Genomic DNA, 26,720 nt, shown 5'->3' on the forward strand with positions numbered 1-26,720 from the left:
TTGAGATGAATATGGAAATGTTTAAATACAGGTTCCAGATTTTTTCATTCTTTGGTAAAAGTTGGGAAATTAGGCAAGGGCATCATTAGCAGGCTGATTTTTAATAAAGTGTATTTATTTAAGTAATTCTGTCATTTTTATTTCCTCTTTTCTGTTTGAAGAAACAACAAGATTTCATTAAAACAACACCGTATCTATCTATCTTTCTATCTATCTGTATAAATACAAAGCAGCAACTTAAAAACATCTTCGTTGTCACAATAGAAAAATAAAACAAAAGTTAAACAGTAGAGCCAGCAAGCCTCTGGTCAGAAAACTTACTGAAATGAATATATTTTATTAACTGCTGAGAAGCAAGCAGAGATGGAGCAAGGCAGGCCCTGCTCAGGAGTTCACTCCCTACCCTAATAGGGAAGACCCTGCCCCTTGAGCCCACCCCGCGTAGTTCTGACGGTTGAGTGACTTAAAGCAGAGTCTCCAAAAGTGTCCTTAGTGCTCAGGCAGGTCCATAAGGACATAAGAGCCCTGCTGGATGAGCCCCATAGACCAGCCTGCCTCAACCTGGGGCGCTCCAGATGTGTTGGACTGCATCTCCCAGAATGCCCCAGCCAGCTGGCTGGGGCATTCTGGGCGTTGTAGTCCAACACATCTGGAGCGTCCCAGGTTGAGGAAGGCTGCTGTAGACCTATCTAGTCCAGAATTCCATTCACACAGTGGCCAAGCAGATGCCCCAATGGGAAGCCCACAAGCAGGTCATGAGTGGAACAACACCCTCCCCGCAGCAACTCTTATTCAGAGGGACGGTGCCTCTGATACTGGAGATAATAATGGGCTCTTATGGGAGGAGGTGGTCTAAAGATAGTTCTAAACTTACCTTTTGTTTGCTGAGATATTTGTATAGCGCCAGGAGTAAGGTTTTAAGCATAAGATATGCAAGTAAAACAAAACAAAATTGTAAACATCCCTTTTAGAGAGAGTTTAGTGTGTGTGGGAGGAATTCTTTAAAGAGGGCAAGTTGCACAACACTGTTAAACAGACCATTACTATTCAGCACCTTCCCCCATTTCCCCCATAAAGTTTAATGTAATGTTATGGGGGAAATGGCATTACTGTCTCTTTTTTCAAAAATATATATATATATATTAAAAAAATATATGTTTCAGTTCTCCAAAAGGCTTGCTAGGTTTCTGTGTCCTTGGTTGCTACTGTATGTGTGCGCATGTATGCACATGGAAAAAAACTGCTCTTTGATATAATAGCTGATGCAATATAATCATGATTAGGAACATAGGTTAGCTGATAGTTTTAATAACATATCTAACTTGTACTGGTGAAACTAGCAGCCAGTCTGAACAGATCTTAAGGAGGTTTCTAGTTCTGAGGTAGCAGCCTCACACCCTTCATCCATTCCTTAACTTTGCCTAGATCTGTCTCTGATGGCTTAGTGTGGGCAAGTGCCAATATTATCTGTTTATTGTCCTTCAATTGTCATGGAAGTTGATTGGAAATCATTCAATTAAAAGGAGTGCAGTGGAATACACAGAACTGCAATATCAGTTTAGGAGACCAAGGGCAGAACATTAAACACACTGTCAAGCCTGGAGTTATTAATTTTTTTTTCATTCCCACTGATTTCCTAGGTGAAATTAGGTGACTGTATGGCCAGCATAATGATGGGAAACCATACATGCTCAAATGTCATACATATAGCTTTAATAAAGAATGAGAGTGACTTGAGGGAGTGCATTAAATTGAGTAATAATTTATTATTTAGAGACCTCTATGCATTTACTCATTTTTTCTGGAAGAATTGGCTCTTTCTCTAAGGTATGCTGTTTTGTGGGGAGAAAAAGCAAAAATCCAAATACTCATGCATGTAATATATTGTATTTGGTGATTAGCTGAAGCAAGCCACTGCTTGGAGGCTAATGCCTTTAGTATGTAACCTTTCAATTTTTCAGTTTATTTTCTTCTGTATTTATTGTGGGGGTGGGTGGGTAAAGAAGAGTGGTGTGTGTGTGTGTGTGTCGGTGTGTTGGTGTGGGAGAGTGGGAGAGCGGGGAGGGGGAGAGAGCTGTGTATGTCCTATAGGAATGCACTGCAATTATTTCCAATCACAATTAACCTGATTAGAATAATGGACAGGAAGTGTCCCTCTGTAGCTAATGCAGTTTGGCATCAGCTGACTGAAATCCTTTGATAATTTCTGCACAGATGGCTGGGCTGAAAGCAGCACTTTTTTAATTATTATTTTCATGGTCTCTCGGTAGGCCAAAACCTCGACACCAACAACAGACCTCCCCATTAAGGTGGACGGAGCCAACATCAACATCACAGCTGCCATTTACGACGAGATCCAACAGGAGATGAAAAGGGCCAAGGTGTCTCAGGCTCTGTTTGCTAAAGTGGCTGCCAACAAAAGTCAGGTGAGCAGGGGATTCTTTTTCAAGGGTAGAGAAAGCTTTGTTGTTGAAATTGGACCCATCCCTTTTTCCACCAATAAAAGTCGTGACAACAACGACGACAACACTAACAACAATCTCTGGAGAATCCACCGTGCTTAGTCCTTATGATTCCCCCCACCCCCCGTCCCTTTAAATTGAATGGATAGCAAAGATGCAACCAGTTCATCTTCCTTTAAAAGAAAAGTGAAAAAGAAGCAGGATCATAAAACATACAAATGCTTTCTCCACCTTGTGCAATACAGCAAGAGTGCTTGAAATTATGGCATTCTACACATTTGAGAGATTTGTTTGATTCCTTAAACAGTTATCTCTGGGAAACCACAGACTGGATTGATCACTGATATTTGATTCTGAATGAATTCCTTGCAGTAAAAAGATGAAACGGAAGCATAATAAAATGTTGAAAGTGAAACTTATTCACTTATCAGCATTCACTGAAATATTGAAGCCTCACCAATAAGTTACATAGATTTGTATACGAGAAGGATCTAAACCTTTCTGATCCTCTTTTTCCTTTCCCCTTCTAATTTGTCATGTCCCTTGGTGCACCACTTGTTTTCAGTGGAGGCTGTGGTTTAATGCTCACAAAAAAGCAAAAAGCCTAGGCACAATATGAAATACATAAAAGGAAAATGCAACGGAGCCCTCTTACACTGTTAAATGAATAAAAATCTCATGTACCACATGGCAAAATATAATGAGAGCTGGAGCTGTTAAACGAATAAAGCTGTTAAAAGCATAATGCCACTTGGCACAACTACTGTGCATTTAACGGTTTTCCACTGTGTAATAAATGACATATGTGGTAAAAGTGCAGTAAATATAAAAAAAACCTGCACAATTGATTTTGCAAACGTGCCCTTCGTCCTTGCCTTCGTACAAATTCCAAAGATATGTGTGCAGCGAAGCCTGGATAGTTCTTAATCAGGACTCTTTAGTACAAACTGAATTACCAGGCTCTTTTTGAGGTTTGGCTCCAAAACGCCTGGAAGCTTCCTGTCATTTTACGCAGAAGAGCCTTGAAATAGAAAGGCTCTGAGCCACCCAAAATAATTTTGGGTGGCTCACCAACTTCAGTCTGTGCCAACTTGAATGTTGAAATTCCGAAAAAGTTGGTCATCATCCATTCTCCCGAGGTAGAATGCATTATTTGTTCTTGACTTGAAAAAGAAAAATGTTGCAGCACAGAGAAGCAGCAGAGAGGATTAACGAAGAAGTGATCACCAAAGGTTTAAAATGTGTGAAAACTAAATTTGCTGTGGCTATGGCCAGTAATACTTCATGCATAAGTATTTCTTTGTGCGTGCTCTTTTTGTTTCACAGTTCTAGCAGGCAGCATTGATTCCCCTACGATACTTTAACATTAATCGTGTTGATATATTGAAGGTAGTGAGACATGCTGCTTAGAGTAGGAATAGGAAATTTGTTCAGCACTGATAACCACATCAAAAAATAATACTATGAGCTTGAAGGTGCTATTTAGTATAATTTGCATATCATGCTCATTTTCATGACTGTTTTCAAGCTACAGTTGGTTGCCAGGGTGCCTTTATTCTACAGCGTGAGGTCTGATGGGGCCAGGACATAATCTGAGAAGTTTTCCTTATAGGTTTGCCATCAATATCCATTTGCTCATCTAAAATGAAAAACCCAGAAAAGTCCTCAGAGAACCTTTTCTGGGTTGGAAAAGAATTAATCTTCATTTATTTATTTTTTACATTTATATACTGCTCTTTATTATCAAATCACAGGGTGGTATATAAAATTCATTATAACAACAATCAAAATGAAATGCAAAGAAAAAGCAATGTACTAAGCTAGGTTTTAAAATCAGTAAATGCCCTGGTAAACAGGTTGCTCAAATGCCATCAAGGATGGTGCCTGTTGCACTGTAGGGAGGGGGAAGAATTACAAAGGCGAAGCACCACAACAGAAATGGGCCTCCCCCTGATTGGCATGAAATGTACTGTGTATAGGCGACAGGACAACCAGGAGGCCCTTATCTATAGATCTCAGTGAACAGGCAGGTTGATGTTGGAGAAGGTGTCCCTCAGGTAGCCTGGGTCGAAGTTCTTTACAGCCTTATATGTTAATAACATCACCTTGAATCTGGCCTAGTAATATATTGGCAAGCCCATGCAGTTCTCTGAGCAAAGGTGTAACATGCTCATGGTAGGATGCCCTACTCATCAGATTTAACTACCAAATTGTGCACCAGACCAATCTCAAAGGAAGCTCCACATAGAGTGCATTGCAGTAATCCAATATTGAGATTACCAATGCATGGATCACCGTAACCAGACGATTCCTATCCAAGAACAGCCATAGCTAGGCCTTAGCTAGACCTACCTTTTGTTCCGGGGGAGAGGAGGGGAGACCTCGCGTTGGGATTAATGCGAGATCGCACCCCTGTTTACACGTAAGACGCAATGACCTCAAGAAGAGAGGTGTCACGCTCGCCATTTTTAAAATTATTTTTTAAAGGAGACAAAGTGCACGAGCGCTCATGCACAGATGTAAGGTGTTTTTTATTTTATTTTAACTACTTTCTCTGCTCCCCCCATCCTACCCCCGAGACCACGGAAAAAGCTGGCCCAAAGGGGAGGGCTGTATCCCGGGGCAAGGGAGGGATAATCCCTCCCTGATCCCGGGATCCCCTGTGGGTTATCTGGACGCACAGGGACGATCTCGGGTTTTGCCCCGGGATAAAGCCTGGTCTAGCTAAGGCCTTAGTCACTGAGTCCCCCGAGACTCCTGTGACAAAGATGGTTTAAGAAGTACCCTCAAACCTAATCCTTCAGGGGAAGCACAACTCCATCCAGAACGGGTGATGACCTAATTCCTGGACACAGGAATCACCTACCCACAGTCTTGACTCATCCAGTCCACCACTGCTTCCAGGCACTGATCTAGGTCCTGCACAGCTACACCTGATTCAGATGCCATGGAGAAATAGAGCTGGGCGTTATCAGCATATTGATGACACTGTATTTCAAATCTAATGACCGCTCCCAGCAGCTTTATCTAGATGTTAAACAGCATTGGGGACAATGCAGATATCTGACATAGAGTCCGACGTACAATCAGGTTCAATACCTGATGCACTTCTCTGTCACAGGCCGTGCAGGTAGGAATAAAAACACTGCAAAACCATGCTGCCTACACCCAACTCACAGAGCTGGTCGAGAGGGATACCATGGTTAATGGTATTAGATGCTGCTGAGAAATCAAGGAGAATCAATAGGATTGCACTCCACCTTTCTCTCTCCTGATAAAGGTCATCCATCAGGGCAACCATGGCTGATTCTGTCCCAAAACTAGACCTGAAACCAGATTGGGATGAGATTTGATAATCTGTTCCCTCCAAGAATGTCTAGAGCTGAGCTGCTAGCAACCTCTCTAGCACTTTTCCCAGAAAGGAAATGTTTGCCAAGGCCCTGCTCCCTCATGCAAGGAAACATTTACACACCCGGGATCCATTTGGCCAAGCCCCCCACCCACCCTGCTCCAACCAGCCAAGACGGCAAAGGTCAGGAGGCATGTGGTCAGTAAACTGCAAGCACATTGTCCACATCCTCAGTCTTCCAAAGCTGAAGCTGATCCCACCTACCTAAACCAGATGGCCATTGGATACCTCGACCGGATGTGAACAACAGTGGCGTCAAGGTGATAGCAGAGCAACCAGGCACTTGAGAGAAGGAGGAAGGGCGAGATGAGGTGTCAGCCTGCAAATATCTGACTCCTCTTCTTTGATGACCTGCCCATCTCCCTTTGCCTGGATTCACAGTTAAAAGAGTGCCCTTGCTCTCCTGTGCTATCATAACCACCCAAGCAATACTCTCCCCAACTCATCCAAATAACAGCCAAAATATACAAACAGACATATTCAGCTCCAACTCACTCACCCACACATCCCTCTAAGGTGCCAAATGACAGAAGCAGATAGTAAAATCCTATGCAACATCCATCCCACCCCACCTCTCACCTGGGGTACAATCTTTCTGACTTTCACTCAGGAGTGCTATAGCCAGGCAATCTCACTTAGAGACAACCCCACAATACATCATTTAACAAATCAAAAGGGTGTGGCTCCCTCATCACTGTGGCACCCTAAAGGGGGAAACCCCTTTGGTGTCACCCCCTTCAGGTATGCATAGCTCTGAGGTGGCAAAAGTCCTGGAGCCTTACACTTTCTCTCCCAGAGGTTTTGCTGTGGTGTTTCTAGTAAAGCAAGGGTATCAAGGGTTATTGGGTGGGATGAGGGGGGTAGCAGTTAACAAATCCTGTAGTTAGGCTATCTCTGTCCAGAAAAGGGCACAGTTGGTATATCAGCCCAAGCTGATAAAAGGTGCTCCTTGCCACTGAGTACACCTGTGCCTCAAGTGACAGTTTTTTTTAAATAAATTTTATTCATTTCTACATAAAATACAAACCAACATAACAATTAACATACTAATCCCTAACAAATTGCTTGAATATATAATTGTTAATGTTTCTGGATCAAAGAAAAAACCCCAAACTACAAACCCGATGCTTTAGGGGGAGTGCAACCCCCTCCAGAACACGTTGAACATCACCTAGCTGGACAGATAAACCACGCACTAACAGTACCTCCGTCTTGTCTGGATTGAGTCTCAGTTTGTTAGCCCTCATCCAGTCCATTACCGTGCCCAGGCACTGGTTCAGAACAGCCACTGCCTCACCTGAGTTAGATGAAAAGGAAAGGTAGAGCTGGGTATCATCCGCATATTGATGACACCTCAGCGTACATCTCCAGATAACCTCTCCCAGTGGCTTCACGTAAATGTTGAACAGCATAGTGGATAAAATAGACCCCTGTGGAATCCTGTGGCTTAGGTGCCATAGCACAGAGCAATAATCCCCCAGCACCACCTTCTGGAATCGACCATCCAAGTAGGAGCAGAACCATTGCAACCAACTCCCAACCCTGACAACCTATCCAAAAGGATACCATGGTTGATGGTATTGGAAGCTGCTGATAGGTCTAAGAGAATCAACAGGGTTGCACTCCCCCTGTCCTTCTCCCAGCAAAGGTCATCTGAAGAATTATTATTATTATTATTATTATTATTATTATTATTATTATTCATTGCTGGGCCTCAGGCAGCTTTGCAAAATTAAAACATATACAGTTAAAAGCTATAAATAGAAATATACAGAAGTTAAAAATATAATTAAATAGGTTTCAATATTAAAACATTTCAAATATTAAAAATACATAACAATTTTTAAAAGTCCCAGGCATAGATGAAGGTCCAGATTATCACCAAAGGCATGCTGGAGTAAAACATTTTTTGCCTGCCTCCGAAAACACATCAAGGAGGGAGCCAGTCTAGCTTGACATCAGGAAAAATGTCAGGCTGGACATCAGGAAAAACTTCCTAACTGTTAGAGCAGTACAACAATGGAACCAGTTACCTAGGGAGGTTGTGGGCTCTCCCACACTAGAGGCATTCAAGAGGCAGCTGGACAACCATCTGTCAAATATGCTGTTGGATGGATTCCTGCATTGAGAAGGGGGGGTTGGACTCGATGGCCTTTTAGGCCCCTTCCAACTCTACTATTCAATGAGTCCCTGGGAAGGGAGTTCCAGTGCATTGGAGCAGCAACTGTGAAGGCCCTCTCCTGTGTTCCCACCAGGTGCACCTGTGATAGTGGTGGGCTTCCCCCGAAGATTTGAAAGTACAGGCAGGCTTGTAAGGGTGAATAAGATCTTTCAGATAACCTGAACCGAGTTGTGTAGGGCTTTATAGGTCATAACCAGCACTTTGAATTGTGCCCAGAAACAGACTGGAAGCCAGTGGAGCCGTTTTAACAGGGGAGTTGTATGCTCCTTGTAACCAGCCCTGGTCAACAATCTGGCTGCAGCTCTTTGAACCAGCTGAAGTTTCTGAACAGTCTTCAAAGGCAGCCCCACGTAGAGCATGTTACAGTAATCCCATCAGGATGTAACTAAGGCATGTGTCACCGTGGCCACGTCCGACAGCTCCAGGAACGGGCGCAGCTAGCGCACTAGCTTTAACTGCAAATGCACTCCTGGCCACCACCGAAACCTGGGCATCCAGGCTCAGCTGAATCCAGGAGTACACCCAAACTGCGAACCTGTGTCTTCAGGGGGAGTGTAACTCCATCCAGCACAAGCTGAATCCCTATTCCCTGATCTGCCTTTTGACTGACCAGGAGCACCTCTGTCTTGTCTGGATTAAGCTTCAATTTGTTTGCTCTCATCCAGTCCATTACTGCCGACAGACACTAGTTTAGCACCTGAAGCCCGATTGAAATGGATCTAGTTAATCCGTTTCATTCAAGCGTGTGTGGAGCATTTTAGCATTCTCTTTCTAACCACGAGCAGCCTAATGCCCCTGGGGAACTCAGGAATGGAACATGAGACTACTAGTAGCACTTGACCTGATGCCACCCTGACAATATAAGCAGCCACTCTACCCATTTCTCTTTCCCCCAAACTTGTCATTGGATAAAGCAGTCACAAAACAGTAGATTGTCACAAACATAGATTAAATAACAGAAGATTGTAAGCACTCATTCAAGACCATCAGATTTTGAAAGACATAGGTGTCCTGGTCCCTTCCAGTCTGTCGCAACCAGGCACCATAGCAGGAACTGCACAGGCTGTGATACCCAGATGCTACAAAGTGAGATGTCAGCATACTGGTCTCCTGCACTGCATCAAGTTTGATTTTCTCAGGACCCTGTGATAGATTTCCAGTTTATTACTAAAGAGCTAAAGCAGGATGGAGAGAAATGTCAATATTAGTTGTGGTGCTTAGCCCAAGATAATCACATCAAATAAAAAGGGATTGGGAGACATTTATTTAAGTTTTCACTTCTGAACCAATACTCAAATTGAAACTCTGTTATCCTTCAAAATTTTGATTTCTCCAAATGTTGCAACAGAGATTGCCAATCAAAAAATGCATACACAAATGTGTATATTAGGGAAATGTGCACACACAAATGCATATATTAGTGAAAATCATGCAAATACATTATATTTGGAAAATTGCATATAAAATGGGGAAATAGTCACAATTTTTTAAAACAAATCTTCATCAGACTTTTTAAAAAAATATATATCTCAGGGTTCAGGGGAACTGAATTTAATATTGAAAATAATAATAATAAACTGAGAGAAAACAAAATGGACAGAATTGCCCATCCCTACAGGAGTAAAGTATGTTTTAAGGGAAAGAAAAAGTTAGCAAAATGTAGAGTGTAAATTCATTGATCCTAAACAGTATCAATGCAAAACTTAGGACATATATAATTATTATTTTTCATAAACTGAGAGAGAATGAAGCTAAATTGACAGTTTGTAACCAGTAGGGAAGCTTCAGGACTTTGTTCAATCCTCATTTTCAAGTGAACTCACCTAATTCACACCTCTTGGGCTGAAGTGTGAATCTAAACACAATTATCTGAATTTTGCAATCTATTTCTTGGCTCAAAATGCATTAAAATGCACATTTTAGGGTATCTGTTTTTAGGAATGTGTACTTGGAAAGAGAAAATCTGACTAGAGATGTATTTTTTGAGGAAACATGTTCAAGAGTACACACCCAAGTACATACTGAAATACGAATTCCTGTCACCCCATCCCCATTCCAAGGGTTCTTTTCGTTGTTGTTGTTGCTGCTGCTGCTGCTGGGAGGACTTTTGTCCATCCCTATTTAAATTAATGGGCAGATCATACGATTGGCTTGAATAGGGAAAGGATCCCCCATGACGAAAATAGTCTGGGGGAGGCGAAGGTTACCCTCCACCAAAGATCCTGTTGGCCCAAGGGTCCTTGTGGGGAGTAGTCTTTGCCCCCCTTCAGCCATTTTTCAGCAGGCCGGATTTCCCCCCTATAAAAGTGAATGGAGGAATCACTTCACTTGCAGAGGGGGGAAATAGCTTGGCAGAGGCCTCAGCCTGCAGACCTCTGCCGTTGATCGTTTTTGAAAGACTACTTTTGTTGGATTTTATCATAGAGGGACATAATAAAATCATATTCAAAATGTAATATGGCGATACATTTTTTTTCACATTACATAGCTCCATCGCAATATTGTACCTAACTAAGACTGTGAAGTCAGGAAAGTGAAGAGTTGAGGCTGTAGGATGGATTCACTTGTCCTGTTAACAACTCATCCACATGGTGCTCATTCCATCAGTTGTGAGTTCTCTTCCCAATGTCCGCTACTGCTCTTACCCGGAGAGAGTTTTTCTACATGTTAAGCCATAGCGTGCCTAAGCACTTAAAACAGCCAGTCTTTCTTGATGATTGCTGTCACCATGTTGATATAGTTGTCATTCAAATCTTTAACTAGGATCAAGGGATAAAAGTAAAGTGTTCAAGGAGTAGTTTGGCAGGTCTGGTGATTAACTCTCACAGACATTATGGTATAGAATGTTGTAGTTCAAAGGTAATCAGAATAATAGAGCAAATAGCCTGCAAAGGTCCGCTGGCTGCCTTGTCCAGAGAATTGCATTGAGGTTCATGGCAGAGCTCATCATTATAGCCAGCCTTTTATCCATTCAGCTTTCTTGACGGGTTTTCTTTAAATCATTAGAAGCTTTATTCTGTGATCTATTGGATTCACAGAAGGAGAGCTTCGTGACTAAAGAACAAGTTCCAAATACTACCTGGGTAATTTTGTGCTCCTCTAGATTTCCACGAAGATGGTTAATCACTGCTGAACATTTGATTTTGAGGCCTATGCATGAGTACAATTAGAAAGTAATCTTTCTATGGCTAGTAGCATAATTTTAGTCTCGTAAGACATGCATCACACATTGCATTTTTTGTCACAGATGCTGACATTTTTCTGCACTGAAGATGTGGGTGAGGAAAATAACCTTTAACTTACATCTTGAGTATAGATTTTTTAAAAATCATTCTCCTTAAAACCTCTTCATTTGCCTACTCATATATTTGCTGGAATCCCTGCAAAATGTCAGTGTAGAAACATTCAATTTCTTTTAAAAATTTAAGAAAGCAGCCTGAACAAGCTGCTGCTCAAGGTCAGTTAATGAAATGCCTAAGATATATTCTTACATACAGATGTAAGTGTGTCAGTGATGATGGTATCCCACACATGCAGTATTTCAATATAAATTGCACTGGGCAGCTTATTTCCTGCTTGCATTATGAAAATTGGTACATTGGTAGAACATTGTCAGTGGTCTTAAAATCAATGCACTTCAGCTTTCTAATAACCTAGCTATTATTGCAATAAAGCCTAGTGTCCTTCTTCCAAGAATTCCAGTCTCTACGTGTTTTTGCGCATCAAGTCTAAATTGCCCCTGAGTCTCTCTTGCACTATTTATGTTAATATGTGAAATACACTGTTACTCCAGAGGCATTTGTAATTCATATGAGCATCCTGGTCAAATGTAGGCTGACATTGGTGTTGCAAATACCGCCTCTGCATTTCCCTTCCTTGAGTGATGCTTCCAGGGCTGGTGCCAGTCTATTTTGCACCCTAGGCAAGGCGAGCTACTTGCACACACACACCAAAAAATTGCCAACTTCGATTCAGCTGTTCAAGAAGAGTTTCTGAACTCTTTTCAGAAATATTTTCCTTTTATTATGTTTTTTCTTAAAACAGCTATTTTGTATAAAACTGTGGCCCTTAAAGGGCTGTACTGCGCCCCTCTGAGGTCTGCGCCCTAGGCGGCTGCTTAGTTGGCCTAATGGCAGCACCGGCCCTGGATGCTTCTGGATTCTAGCAGGGCACCCACCCCCACAGACAAACAAGGCTAAGGGAAAACAACAACATTGTGCTACTCACATAAGGAGAATCCACATTAGAAAGAGCAAAAGGACTAGATACATGCTAAAGATACTGCTTTTGCACCATGTATTTAACGGAATGAAAACAGGAAATCCCTCGTAAGCTAATAATGGAACAGTAAACTTGGGAAAGATTATGTGAACAATGCTAATTATATCCAGAAAACCGTGTCATTTCCAAGATTCAGAAAATGAATGCCTTAATACATACTTGAACGAATAAACCAACATTTCAGTGGGGACTACTTTCCGGCGCTGTAACTTAAATATATGCATTGGTTCTGCTTGCTTCTAAGCAAGTGCACCTACTAATTTTTCTGATCGAGTTCTGTTCATTTGGTGCTTCTTGTGGGGTTTCTCTGTATATGTCCCTTTAATAGACACTTTGATAGTTTGCTGTTGTTTTTTGACCACTATTGCTGACCTAAATGTTACAGAAATAAAAAGGTCAAGCAGCTAAAAGGGGTCAGTGATATGTATGGAGAATGACGATCATTTCTTCCTTCATCTATTTCTCTTTACCTCTAGGGGGTTCTCAATCCACCAGGCTTTAAATGCTCATGCTTGTGTTGATTGAGCAGCAGAATAGAAAGTTATTCAGAGGGTTCTTTCTTTTTTGCAATGGGAAACGCATTTGATTATGAAATAGAAAATTCTACTGTTCTTTGATAAAATCTGACAGACAAGCTAATTCATCCAGGTTTTTAAAATATAAGAAACTCAGTAGAATTCTATGTGCGTATCTGCATATCTATGTGCAAAAGAAAATGAGAAGCTGAATACTTTAGTATCGTAACTATAGCCTCTGTTTTAACTGTACAAATTTGTGGCATTTTCCCTTTCTAGTCCTTATTGGAATACTTGGATAAGATACTAGAGGCAGATTTTTTCATCCACTATTTTATTGCTTTTTCATTAATAACCTGGTCACAGAGTGTCATTTTTAGTAATGTAAAGCACACATTTAAAATTAAAATCCCATTAAATATGACAAATGCTAGAACTCCCATATCGCCACCCTTGGAGGAAAAAAGGCAGGATATAAATGTAGTAAATAAATAAATCTAAACTATTTTTTTTATTATACTTGCATCCCCCTCTTCCTTTAGAAAGCACATAGCAGTTTCCACGGGGCTTCTCAATGGCTATCCATCCAGACATTGGTCAAGTCTACCTCTGCTTAGCTTCAACCAGACTACAGCATCAGAGGCTCCCTTATTTAATTCTAGCCACTAAACACCAGCCCAAATAATAATGATTTTAAAGTAGTGCTTTAATATTGTTAATTAATTAATATTGTTAATTAATTTTTAAACTTTTGATTTAAAGGGGGCTCAAGATTAACCAGACGGCAGATTTTAAAAACTATTTTTAATACGAGTTCTTCCCAAAATTGTAAGTGCCAGGCACCATCTTAGAAGAGACACTCTCCCTTTTCTCACACACAGTAGGGGTGCCACTTCTACAGTGCTGCCTACTGTGACACATGTGTGCATCATCTAAAAACAGAAAGTATGCTTTTCCCCTTCAATACTTACTGTTTTTCCTTTAAGGCAAATTTATGCAGATTTGATACGAGTTTTCATCAGAGCTCTAACCAGTTGCAAACTTCTATGCAAACTTATTTAGAGTAAATCCCATAGAATTTAGTGGGACTTGCTTCTGCATAAACTTGCATAAGTTTGGGCTTTTATTTAATCATGTGACAGTGCTTCCAAAACATGCTTAGATTTACTTACGATGGACAGTCAGAAAAAGAGAAAGACTACTAAGGGAATGCTCCCTATACCCTTTTCTTTCTTGATATGGCACATGTTAGGAAGGTGCTCTCTGTTTATCTTAGAGATCTCAGTAGGCCCTTGGGGAGGAGGGTGTCTCAGGTATGTTGTTTAAAGACTATATAAATCAAAGGAAACAGATTACCTGTTCAGATACTGGAATAATGGTGTAATATTTGGATCCATTCCAAACTGGCTTCAGGCCTGGTTTTGCAACAGAAACAACTTTGGTCAATGATCTATGCCAAGAAATAGGCAGCGGGAATGTGACCTTTTAGCAGTGTTCGATACCATCAGTCATGGGGCATTTTGTTGGTATGGGTCTTAGGGGCACTGTTTTGCAGCAGTTCTGGTCCTATCTGGCTGAACATTCTCAGAAAGTGATGCTAGGGGACTTTTGATCAATTCTATGGCCATTGGTCTGTGGGGTTCCTCGTGGGACTCTTTTGTCTCATGTGCTCTTTAGCATCCACATGAAATTGCTGGGGGAGGTCATCAATAGTTTGTGCCGATGATACACTGCTCTATCTGATGCCAAGGAAGCTGTGGAAATCCTGAGCTATTGTTTAGTTTGAATGTGAGTGAACAAACTGAGGCTCAGCTCAGACAAGATGGAGGGTTTCTTGGGCAGTAGACAAGCAAATCCAGGATTGGACCTACAGTCTGTTCTGGATGTTGTTGCACTCCCTCTGAAGGACCAGGCTCACAGCATGGGGATGCTGCTGGATCCAGGGTTGCTTCTGGAGGGCTAGCTTTTGCTAGTGCACTAGCTGCAGCCTTTCTTCGAGAAGTGTTATCCATTCTTAATCACGTTTTCTTTAGATTACTGCAATGTGCTCTATGTGGGATTGCCCTTGCAAACTGTTTAGACATTACAGCAAATGCAAAATGTGGCAGCCAGGCTATTTTCTGGCATGCGTTTTATAGACATTATAACACCAGTCTTAAACCTAATATGCTGGCTTCCAATTTGTTTACAAGTCTAATTCAAGGAACTGATTCTTCCCTATAAAGCCCTAAATGGCTTGGGACCTGGATATCTGAAAGATTGCCTCTTACTGTATGGAAAAGCCCCAAAAAGAAAACCCCAGTAGAGATGCCAAAAAAAGCCAAAGGCAAAAGGGTGGAACTAAGGATTCTAAACCAAAATCTGACATGTTTTGGATCCATAGGAGACCGTGGGTACTAAATAGAAGTAATATCTTGCGTTCGTCGGATTACCCTGAGGAAGGACCCTTACGGCCTGAAGCGCGTCTGATTTTGGTTTAGAATAAACTACATCCTTAGTTCCACCCCTTTGCCTCTGGCTTTTTTGGGGCATGTCTTACTGTATGAGCCTGCCCAAAATGTGTGATCTTCATCAGAAGTCCCTTTGCATTTGCCGGCATCAAGGTTGCTTACATTGGTCAGTAATGATACAGGGCCTTTTTGTATCAGCACCTTAACTGTGGAGGTGAGATTGGTTCCATCTTTGCTTTGCTTTAGTGAGTAATAAAACTGCTCTATTCCACCTTGTTTTTGGTGGATGTTAATGTTGCTCTTTGATTTGTTTTTTAAAATCCTTCCATTTTGCTTTTAACTGGTTGTTGGCTATGGATTACTTTAAATTCTACATCACCTAAAGGGCAGAAGGGTGATCTGTAAATACTTGCTCATGAGAAGACAGACTTCTGACATTTTGCACCAGCTGTATTTCCAGGGTAGACCCATGATGATCTGCATTTATTTATTTATTATTTATTTATTATTCATTACATTTATATACTGCCCCGTAGCCGAAGCTCTCTGGGTGGTTTACAAAAGTTAAAAACAGTGAACACTAAAAAGAAATATACAAAATTTAAAACCATCAAAAGCATAAAATACAAACAAAAACAGACAATATCTATTTAAAAACAACTATTCTGGGGTCAGTTAAAAAACTCAGCATATGCTGTCAAATGCCTGGGAGAAAAGTCTTGACCTGGCGCCGAAAAGATAACAACGTTGCTGCCAGGTAAGCCTCGTCGGGGAGATCATTCCATAATTGGGGGGCCACCACTGAAAAGGCCCTCTCCCTGGTTGCCATCCTCCGAGCTTCCCTCGGAGGAGGCACTTAGATGTAGAGCGCAGTGAGTGGGTAAGTTCATGTCGGGAGAGGCGTTCCGTCAGGTATGGTGGTCCCAAGCCGTGTAAGGCTTTATAGATCAAAACCAGCACCTTGAACAGGACTCCGAAATGTACAGGCAGCCAAAGCAGAGCCCATTTGTAAAAGAAGACCCTTCATAGCAATCTTGGAAGTGGGCCTGTTTGCTGACTGACAGATGCGGGCTGAACCCATTCTGATCACCTGCCTTCCCTAAAATTCTGGCACCAGTAACATTACCCAAACACCTGAAATCAACATGAATAGTCCAACTATGTGAAATTCTGTATCAGCATTTCTTACATGGAAACAATCCCCTCGGAACACTCAGTGGACTCCCCCCCCCCCCACTACCACCTCCCTGAATAAAATAGCACAACTACTTGAGGTTGGGTTTTTTTAACAGAAAAAAGGAGATTTATTTATTAATAATTCATGAGTTCTCATCGAACATGCACGAAGCAACGGTGCTATTCAATAGAGAATACTGTCATCTGTCACTGTTTTATTTGACATTTACACTTTTTTTTTTTTGCTTGGTACTGCAAAACTTTCTTGGATGGCACGCTAAGATTATTTAAATGGGGGGTGGGGAACCAAACACAGTGCATTAACACACTTTTGATAGTAATTGTTTGTTTGGGTATAGTGTGTTTCGGTTAGATGGAGGTTATAACAGCATAGTGCTTTCTCCCATGTTGGCCACACTGGCACCTGACACCCATTTGGTAGACAAATATATAGTCCTGAATGGATGGGCGAAAAATGGCTTGAATAAATAGATGAAGGGCTAGAAGGATAGTGAATGAAGGAGAGAGGTTTGTTGTAGATAAGTGTACAAATAGACTGTGAAACAAATAATAGCTGTCGTGAAGGAAGCTGACGCAAATGAATTGCCATTGCTGATGCCAAATAAATATTTATAAATTGTATCGGGGGAGGCCCAGTAGTATGAAATTGCAAGCATGAAGACGGCATTTAGCACAATAACATTACAGAGTTAGGAGGGCTTAGCAATTTCTTGCTAATATTAGGCTCATGAAAAATCTTTCTGCTCTGTAGGTTAGTTATTATTTATAAAAATCGCAGAACCAGCTGATACATTCATAAGCTAATTATTGTAGCAGCTGGGTATACATGGTGCAATATGTCTGAGGCTGTGAAGTATCACAGATTTCTTGGGCCCTGCTGTGGTGTGTATGTGCTGTAGAAGGCTAGCTCCCTTAATCTGATCAGCCAAGCAAAGAATTTCTGGGGAAACTGGATTAATATTTCCCTAAATAACAAGAATGTGATTCACCGTCAGAACTGAGCTCTGCTAAACATGCCATTAGCTTATGTCCGCTGGGGAATCGCGATGTTCTCAGGTGTCCTAAGGATGGGATCTTTGCCTGGTCACTTCCTTTGCCAGAAATTAATTTGGTTTGCTCACGTCTGCACACATGGTCACACTGCAGTCTAGTTCTCTCCTTAATAGCTCCACGGTCAGGACCTTGCAAGTTGCTTGGCAAATTGAGCACTATACTTCCTAAAGACTAATGGCAGAGAGCACATAGTCCGTAATGAGGCCTGTAGTGTCAGGCTAAGTGACTATAATGAGTGCAGATTATAGCCCTGCTTATCAGTCAAATGCAGCTGAGTGTTGTGTGAGACATTCCAAGATCATAAGTGGAGATGGTAGCAGTCAGCTGTCACTTGTCCCTTTTCAAGCTGAGCCTTCTGAAAATGCAACTGCATCCTCCCGACAGGTCAGTACGGTTTTGGGTGTAGGTCCCTCAAAACATTCTCTTTGAACAGCTGTAGGGTTTTTCATATCCTTAAAAAAAGTTTCTGAAAAAGTACAGGTCTTACATTACAGTTTTCCCTTGAGAGATGTTTTAACCATACCTGCTTGAAACATTTGAAAGTGTTCAGTTTGAGGCTTACATGGATCAGTAAAAAGAATGAAGGAATAGGAGCTTATTTTTTTCCACAGATGGTTTATTTTACATTTCAAAAATTATTTTCTTTGTACGGAAGAACCCCTGAGAAAACACTTTGGAGCTGAGAGTTTTGGGTGTGTGTGTGTGTTTTTTTTTTTAAAAAAGAAATATTATTAAAGAGACATGGAATTTGGGGTGAGGGCTAGAGAATGTTTGTGGGAGTCAGCCATCACCTGATTCTGTGGTTAGCCACCTACCATCTAAAATACTAAATACAGATATTTATTCCAAGCAAATAATTGGATATCTTCTTTTCATTTCTCCCCCCACTCCTAGCTTATTGCAAGAAAAGATCAGGTCTGCACAAATGTGGCCTCTCACTTGTAAAAACAAGGCAGTGTTGTGTTACAGATTAGTTTATAAATCCCCAGTGGCTTCACAGTTCAGTGCCTACAGCTGCTGCAGATGGGCCTGGGTTTTTGTCTCTTCGCTGTGCTGCAGCCGGCAGTTGAAGGAGAAAATGGAATGATCAGGTTATTAACATGTAGGCCGTGAGGAAGAGGCTGCACAATGAGAACAGCTGGTGTTGCTGTCTTGGCTGATGCAGCGGAGATAATCAAATCTTTCCTCCCCCCTTTTTCCCCCTTTTTCTTTTTGGGAAAAGGCAGAAGATACAGTGGAGAGTTAGACAAACAAGGAAATGATATTATATGAGGTTTTTTATAGCACCTTGCATCAGGAGTGGTCACTGGCTTACAAGTTTTTGTTATACCAAAACCTTCCAATGACTCTCTGGGCCGATGACAAACTTTTCTATTTAGGAACCTTCACATATAGTTTTGGAAGACGACGACTGGCACTTTTTTTAAAAAAAAAAAAAATCAAGAACTTATGAGTGCTTCTTAACACAAGGCACAGTCCCAATGATATCTCTCCAGTCTAATTGATTTCAATAGGATGATGATAACTTTGCCTAGATTGTGCTCATGCTGTCTAAAAAAACTGAACTCTCACTTGAAATTATGGGCTACAAAACTGTCAAACTTATTTTACTTTCAAAAGTTTTGGGAAATGCATATTTTCACATACATCGTTATTATGCTGATTCTTCTTTCGTAAAACTACAAAGAATGATCCGGGCACCGACACATTAAGGGACAACTACCTGCAGGTGTGAACAAAGTCTTCTGCACTGGGCTTTGCAGGTATATAATGTTGGGTATACATTGGGTATAAGCACATCTATTCTCCACAGAGTTTTTCACTCATTAATAAAGTATTGTCCTTCAGCCCCATGGTTTATATTATCCTTTCTCATAAGGACATAGGCAATATCTCAGCCCGTTGAGTATAATGGAAAAATTCTATTGATGATTTCCCAATAAAACCAATTAAAATCACTGGAAAAAAACATAGTGGAAGAAGATGGCACCATTGGTTGATGGCTGTGGCATCTGTTAAAGTTGTTCTGGTAGCTTGGTGGGGGTTCCTGAGGAAATCTAGAAAGTTTCCTGGGAAACATAGTTCTGGGAAACTTCCTAGATTCTTAAAGGAGTGCCCCCATAGTACTTTGTGGCTCATAGTGATCAGATGATTGACATGAGGTATTGACACTTTTTAAAAGTATTCCACTGCTTTCCGAATTCCTATGCTTTTTAAACTTTTAGCTATTGCTTACACTCCAGCGTCAGGTGTGCTCTCCCTGTGTCTCTCCTTTGTGCTTTCCTAAATTGTTGCAGGTCTGGGTGCCTGGTAATGGGCACCCGTGGAGTGTTTTTCTCCCCCGCCTTTCCCCAATTGTTGTTTCAGGGGCTCCTCTCAAAGCTTCATTCCAGTGACTCATCTTACTTGGATCCTGACTGTGTGCCATGTCTCATCATATCAGCACATATTGTGACTTTCATAACTGATACCATAAATATAAGATCATATCCCACCCTTCTCTCACCTGGAACATGGCAGATTTGCTTCAACTAATTTTTAAAAAACACACACATAAAAATAAAATCTTATTGTATGAATTTTCATAATGGATGCTCAGTATCTGGCATCCAGGAAGGAGCACCACAATGTGCCTACATTGCCCAGTAGAGGGTGGATAAGGGTCCACATTTGGGTGAAAACTGCAGTAGTAGCAATAGTTGAAAATATGAGTCAAAATTTAGAGAATATGCCTCGAGTTCACTGTGTATGTCCAGGGTATCTTGGTAGATGCTGTTTGGGTTGCCGTAGGATTATACTGACCATACTGGCATCCCCGGTTGGTAGTGATCCTAAGCACTCTAATCTAAGCTTTCCCTAATGGGTAGCTGGAATTAGAAGTGCCACCTCTAATACATCATAGTGGAACAACAGAAGAAAGTGTTTCTTCAACAGGACCAAACAATTATGTTATTCATCAGCTCACTGGTACTTAACAAGTCAGTTATTTTTCCACTTCAGGGTTGGCTGTGTGAGCTGCTCCGCTGGAAAGAAAATCCAAGTCCAGAAAATCGTACTCTCTGGGAAAACCTGTGTACCATTCGGCGCTTCCTGAATCTTCTCCAGCATGAGAGGGATGTGATCTATGAAGAGGAGTCCAGGCATCATCATAGCGAACGTATGCAGCATGTTGTCCAGCTTACTCCTGAGCCTGTGCAGGTCAGTGCTTAAGTTGTCTATTTTAAAACGATTCTTTGTTCTACATTGGCTATTAAAGAAAGAAAAACGCAAGTGGTTCTGCATCTTCCAGACTGAGAAGCACAAAATGTTTTTTCCTGTGTTCCCTTAAAATCAAGATTCTGTTGTAACAAATATGTGCATATGCATGCGTGTATTCATGGTAGCGTTGGGTGAACCTCCCCTAAGTCCTGTTCATGCTCTGCTAGCCAACTCCCGCCATTTGCTCAACCCTGGTGTGCATGTGGGGAGAGAGCTGGCTTTTCCCCTCCTGTCCATGAGCTGTGATTTGCACAAATTTACAGCTGTGAATATTTATGGAAATCACAATTTGCACAAAATCATGGCTACAATCCAGGCATAAAGGACCATTTATGACTGCAATTTTACACAAATAGTGCTTTTTACAGCCACAAATTTGTGCAAATTTGCAAGCTGGCGTGTCTGGGGGACTGAGCTGGCAAAAACTCACTGAGATCCACCCCAAAATCGAATTCCTTCGACATTCCTATTCATGTGTCCATAGACTAATACATTTTACTGTTATGTCTGTGCATTCCTGTCTGGGTGCTGTCCAGTGTCCTTTATGCATTCTTCTGTAATTATTTACTAGAAGAATGTTTAGAAAATAGATTTTTTCATATTATGTTTTCTCATTCATTTTCCAACTTTTAAAATCACTCTGTTATTAGAATAGTGAAAGTGTAGGGAGATGAAGCAGTTTTACAAAAGTAGAAAAACCTGGAAATATAAAATGTGATAAAATCAGGTATTTTTCTAAAAGTCAGTAGGGTTATTGTTTCCTTAACCCATAACTAACCTCATATGGCTACTAAAAATACATCATAGAATTTTCATTTCAAATAAAAAGTACTAGCCTTGTAGGAAGGTTCCAATGACAGCTGTAAGTATTCTTTTAGAGCTGGAGTTCGTTGACCTTGATAAATTAGTCTATTTTTGAAATTCTTTGAGCACATCACTTTTCCTCATACTGCATGTACTTTCTTAGTGACCCACTACACTACATTGCAGTGTGATGCATTTGTATTTGTCAGCAAGTTACACAGCCTTAGATTAATTATTCATTACAACCAAAATAAGAAAAATGAAGAAACATAGCTGCAACTGGTATTGGCATCTACGTATAGCAAAACTCTATTTGGTATGGCTCTTGCGGTTGTTTTTAATCTGATGCTAAATCCTCATATTGCCTTTGTCTCTATTATGCAATTAACCAGAAAGTAGTACCTAGGATCAGATTAGTCAAACTGAACCCATCACACTTGGCTGTATGTCATATGTGATATTAAGACTCCTGGTATTTAAAATTTTAGTAAAAGTTAATCCATCGGACATGTGCTGTGTTCAAGGTGGCCTTGGTTCTTCCCCCAAAAAAGTTGTTGCGCTTGAACTACTCTATCATATATTCAGTTTGAGTTGCTTTATCAATATTTGAAGCACTTCTAAAGGAGTCCATTAATCAATGCACATGGATGTTTGTGTTTCCCCCCCTCTTATCTCTATACATCTGCAACAATACTTTTTTTTAGGACATAGACATAGTTGGTATATCTCAATTGCTGTCACATTGCAGGATTATTAATGAATTGTCAGCGATAAGTTTGAGTCCCAATTCGTTTCCTTACCTGGTGAAGATGGAGAATGCTACTAATAAATAATCAATAAATGAGTATTCCATGTCTTCCAACCTGGAATATCATGCGCATTACCTGACTTCAAGTAACCCAGAACATTCTGAACTTGAGATCACCTGCTCTAGGGGATGGATAACAGCACTGACAAGGAGCAACATAATGTTGTCTCCGTAATGATTAAAAGACCCCAAACCAACTCTCATCCTAATTCCTATCTTTCATTGGTCCCTTGCTGAGTGATAAACTTAACTCAATAAAGCCATTCAGTGGAATGCATTTCCTTTACCAGCTCTAGCACTAGGATAGCTGAAGCTGTCAGAAACCTGTTGATAGCTCTCCTGTACTGCTCAGACTGTGGAAGCAAAATATTGCCATTAAAAATATAGTGTCTCATGACCCTGTTAATATAGAGTTAAGGTAAAAATAATCCTCAAAAGTAACTGCCAAAAATGTTATTTAATGGAAAGATACTAGGATTAGCTAATGTTACCTTTATTCTTCACATATCCTGGCTTGGTAGCTCCTGGTGGCAGCATTTTTATATAGTTTTCATGTTGTAAGCCTAACAAATATACGCTGTAGTGACGGTATATTGGCGAGATTAAAAAAAATAATAATACTTAGACCTCCTATACACTAGTGTACATATTTCCTCATTTAGAGCACACTCCACAAAAGTATTTGTAGGGAAGTGAGAAGAAAAGGGAGAGGAGAGTTCCAAGACTCATTCACAGTGTAATCCCTTGGTGAACCGTAGAGAACTTCAAAATCTTATTATCGGTGAAGCAAAGGATGTATGAGTTCTTACAATAAGGGTGTCTGGGTGCAGTGCCTTTACTTTGATTACTAACATACCTTGCAGTTCTATTTTTTGTTGTTGTTATTTTATCTTTTTTTGTGTTTTGGGGCTAGACTATTTTAAAACTGTGCTTTTGTTTTCTGTTGTCTATACCTCTATCACAAGGGTGCACAACCTGTGGTCCAGGGACTGCATATACCCTGTCAAGTCCTTTACTGCAGCCCCCCAAGTGTGCCCTGACTCCCATCCCAACCAACACACCCCTGCTGCCTGTACCCTCCACTCCCTCCCCTAGAGATCCACATACAGATTGCTAGGATATGTGTACATATGTGCATATATATGTGTGTGTGTGTGCATATGTGAGTCTGGGTGTATACTTGCATATGAACCAGCAATTACATGTCGCTATTGGGAATGAAAAGGTTGTGTGCTCCTACACTATAACCATACCACATAAGAACTAAAGAAGGATCTTGCTGTCCTGTTCGCATTCTTTTCACACAGTGGCCAACCATATGCATATGGGAAGCCCCAGCAGGATATGAACGCAGTAGGACTATTGGATGGACACCACCTGAACTCCATGATTTGTTTGTTTTTTCATCAGTATGGTCTAAAACATTATCTCTTGCCACCACTATTTATCTCCTTTATTGAAAATACCATTCAGGAATTGTTATCCGCCCAACATCCTCTGCAGTGAAAAGAAGTGCAAGGAATTTGTCTTTACCTTGACACAGTCACTGGGGCCCTTCTTTGCACTCTGTGAGCTGGGTTCCTTCACAAACCAGTCCTACTTTTATAGCCTTGCCAAGCTTCCCCCAATTGAATCTAAAACTGAATCTAAACAGAGCCTGAACTAAATGCTAAACTTACACTTTTTAAAAGCACTTTCCCACTGGCTAGGTCTCTGACCTCGTCATTGCAAAGCAGGGTGGCAACTCTTGGCTATGGGCCACACGTGGTCCCTGCTGCCTATATTGTGACAAAAAGGTGCTTTTACAGAGCACTTTTATATTGGGCTAAAGCAAACTGCCATCTTGGCCCTGTGGGGAAGAAGAAGGACCGAGGGGACAGGAGCAGGCAGAAGTAACATCGGGGCCTGCTCCTGCTGGACTCTTCCCCCCCCCCCCACAGGGCAAACTGCCATCTTGGCCCTGTGGGGAAGAAGAAGGACCGAGGGGACAGGAGCAGGCAGAAGTAACATCGGGGCCTGCTCCTGCTGGACTCTCTCTCTCTCTCTTTCTTTCTCTCTCCTCCCTCCCTCCCTCCTTGACTCCTTTTCCTTGTGTGTCATGTCTTTATTAGATTGTAAGCCTGAGGGCAGGGACTGTCTTTTTTCCTAAGTGTAAGCCGCTCTGAGAGCCTTTTTTGGCTGAGGAGCGGGGTATAAGTATGATAAATAAATAAATAAATAAATAATAAAATTTGACCTTTCTAGCTGTTATGTAATGCTTGAAAGGTAAAAAATTACTTTGAATTAAGCTAAATTTAACCATTTTAGTACCATAGAGCAGAGCACTTTGCCATTGACTTTTGCAGCAAAAGTTTTGCAGCAATTATCCCCCAATAATTGGTTTTCTGCATTGTGCCCTGTGGAGTGCTGCCCATGGGGAATTCTGAGAGCCAAAGATGACCCCTGGATCTCCCAAAGTTGTCCACCATGTTGTAGAGCTGTATATGAAGTTGGCCTCTTTCCAAACTTAGGTTTAGTCTAAATTTCTGGTTGATTTTTTTTCTGCTAGAGAAGGGCTGCAGGAACTGTCAGTTTCTGCTAGGGCTGTGTGAAAAAAATGCTCCCTCAAGTTTTTGTTTTTAACACATTTACCAGTTCACATCGCCCAGATGGAATTTGCATTAAGAAATCCATACATTTCCGAGCTTGTGATGGGTTCCATAAAAAGAAAGACAGAAAAGAAAAAAGTATTCGGCAGTATGTGCACAGCTCATGCGCAAAGAAAAATGTGTACATTTCCAAACTGTGCACAAACAAGCTTTAATCAAAGGGTGCATGCATCTATAAACGTGTACATTTTTAAAATGTGTACATTAATCTGGATAAAATGTGTACAAATTTGTATATAGTTTTTTTAAAAAAATAATAATAATCACAGGCTCATATGGAAAAGAGATGGAATGATCTTAATCTAAAAAAATCAACCATCTCAATGAGATTGAGACTGTCAGATCCGTCCATCCCTAGTTTCTAGAGGATTTTTCCTCTGGAATTTATCTCGTGAAATCTTAAAATTCTCAAGGTTTACCCTGCTGGGATTTTGCTCTCTTGTTTTGGCTTCAGCCAATGATTTATAAATTATCTGATAGCTTTAGTAAATTTTCACATACCTTAGTTATTTTGGTGTTTTTTAATAGCTTATAAGGCTTTCCTTATTGGTTGTTTTTGGTATATTCCTGGATTTAGCGTGCTACTTCTGAGCTGAGGCCCAAAGTCTTGTGTCTGCCAGGAGCCCATTCTCTGGCTAATATTTGCTCAATAACGCTACTTCCATTCGTGTCATATTTAATAAAAGCAATAGCATATTGGAAGTATATATCTAGTTTCTTCCTACCTTATCCATTGTTCAGATTGACTTTACTACTGAGGAGGAATAAATTATTATTATTATTATTATTATTATTATTATTATTATTATTATTATTATTATTATATCCCACCTTTTCCCCAAAACTGGGACTCAAAGTAGCTTTACAAATTAAAACATGTACAGTTAAAACAAATAGGGATGTACAAAATTAAAAAAATAATTAAACAAGCTACAATATTAAAAAATTTAAAACAATATTAAAACATTTAAAACCGCCCAGAGAGCTCCGGCTATTGGGCTGTATAGAAATGCAATAAATAAATAAATAAAATATGAATAATTTTAAAAACGAATCCCCAAAGGCCTGCCGGAACACAAATGTTTTAGCCTGCCTTCAGAAACACACCAGGGAGGGAGCCAGTCTAGCTTCCCTGGGAAGAGAGTTCCAGAGCCCCAGGGCAGCCACCGAGAAGGCCCTCTCCTGCGTTCCCACCAGGTGTGCCTGTGATGGTGGTGGGACCGAGAGATGGACCTCCCCTGATGATCTCAGAGGACGGGCAGGCTTGTAAGAGAGAATACAATCTTTCAGATAACATGGACACGAGCCGTATAGGGTTTTATAGGTAATCCAACACTTTGAGTTGTGCCTGGAAACAGACTGGAAGCCAGTGCAGCTGTTTTAACAAGGGAGTTGTATGCTCCCTGTAACCAGCCCTGGTCAACAATCTGGCTGCAGCTCTTTGAACCAGCTGAAGTTTCCGAACACTCTTCAAAAGCAGCCCCACGTAGAGCATGTTACAGTAATCCCATCAGGATGTAACTAAGGCATGTGTCACTGTGGCCAGGTCTGACATCTCTAGGAATGGGTGCAGCTAGCGCACTAGCTTTAACTATGCAAATGCACTCCTGGCCACTGCCGAAACCTGGGCATCCAGGCTCAGGGCTGAATCCA

The 26,720-nt window shown here is 41.0% G+C and overlaps 1 protein-coding gene across 4 annotated transcripts in view; it reads left to right on the forward strand.

Moving 5' to 3' along the window:
* Positions 1-26,720, forward strand: part of SATB2 (SATB homeobox 2) — a 207,878-nt gene that overhangs the window by 93,288 nt on the left and 87,870 nt on the right. For 3 of the 4 annotated variants that reach the window (XM_063116205.1, XM_063116206.1, XM_063116204.1), the window contains 2 exons: positions 2,271-2,426; positions 20,550-20,747. In XM_063116205.1, the coding sequence (XP_062972275.1) occupies positions 2,271-2,426; positions 20,550-20,747 (354 nt within the window). The remainder of the gene's footprint in view (positions 1-2,270; positions 2,427-20,549; positions 20,748-26,720) is intronic. The other variant, XM_063116203.1, reaches the window with a different exon arrangement.

Source organism: Elgaria multicarinata, chromosome 2 (genome assembly GCF_023053635.1).
Source record: "Elgaria multicarinata webbii isolate HBS135686 ecotype San Diego chromosome 2, rElgMul1.1.pri, whole genome shotgun sequence".
Classification (NCBI taxonomy): Eukaryota; Metazoa; Chordata; class Lepidosauria; order Squamata; family Anguidae; genus Elgaria; species Elgaria multicarinata.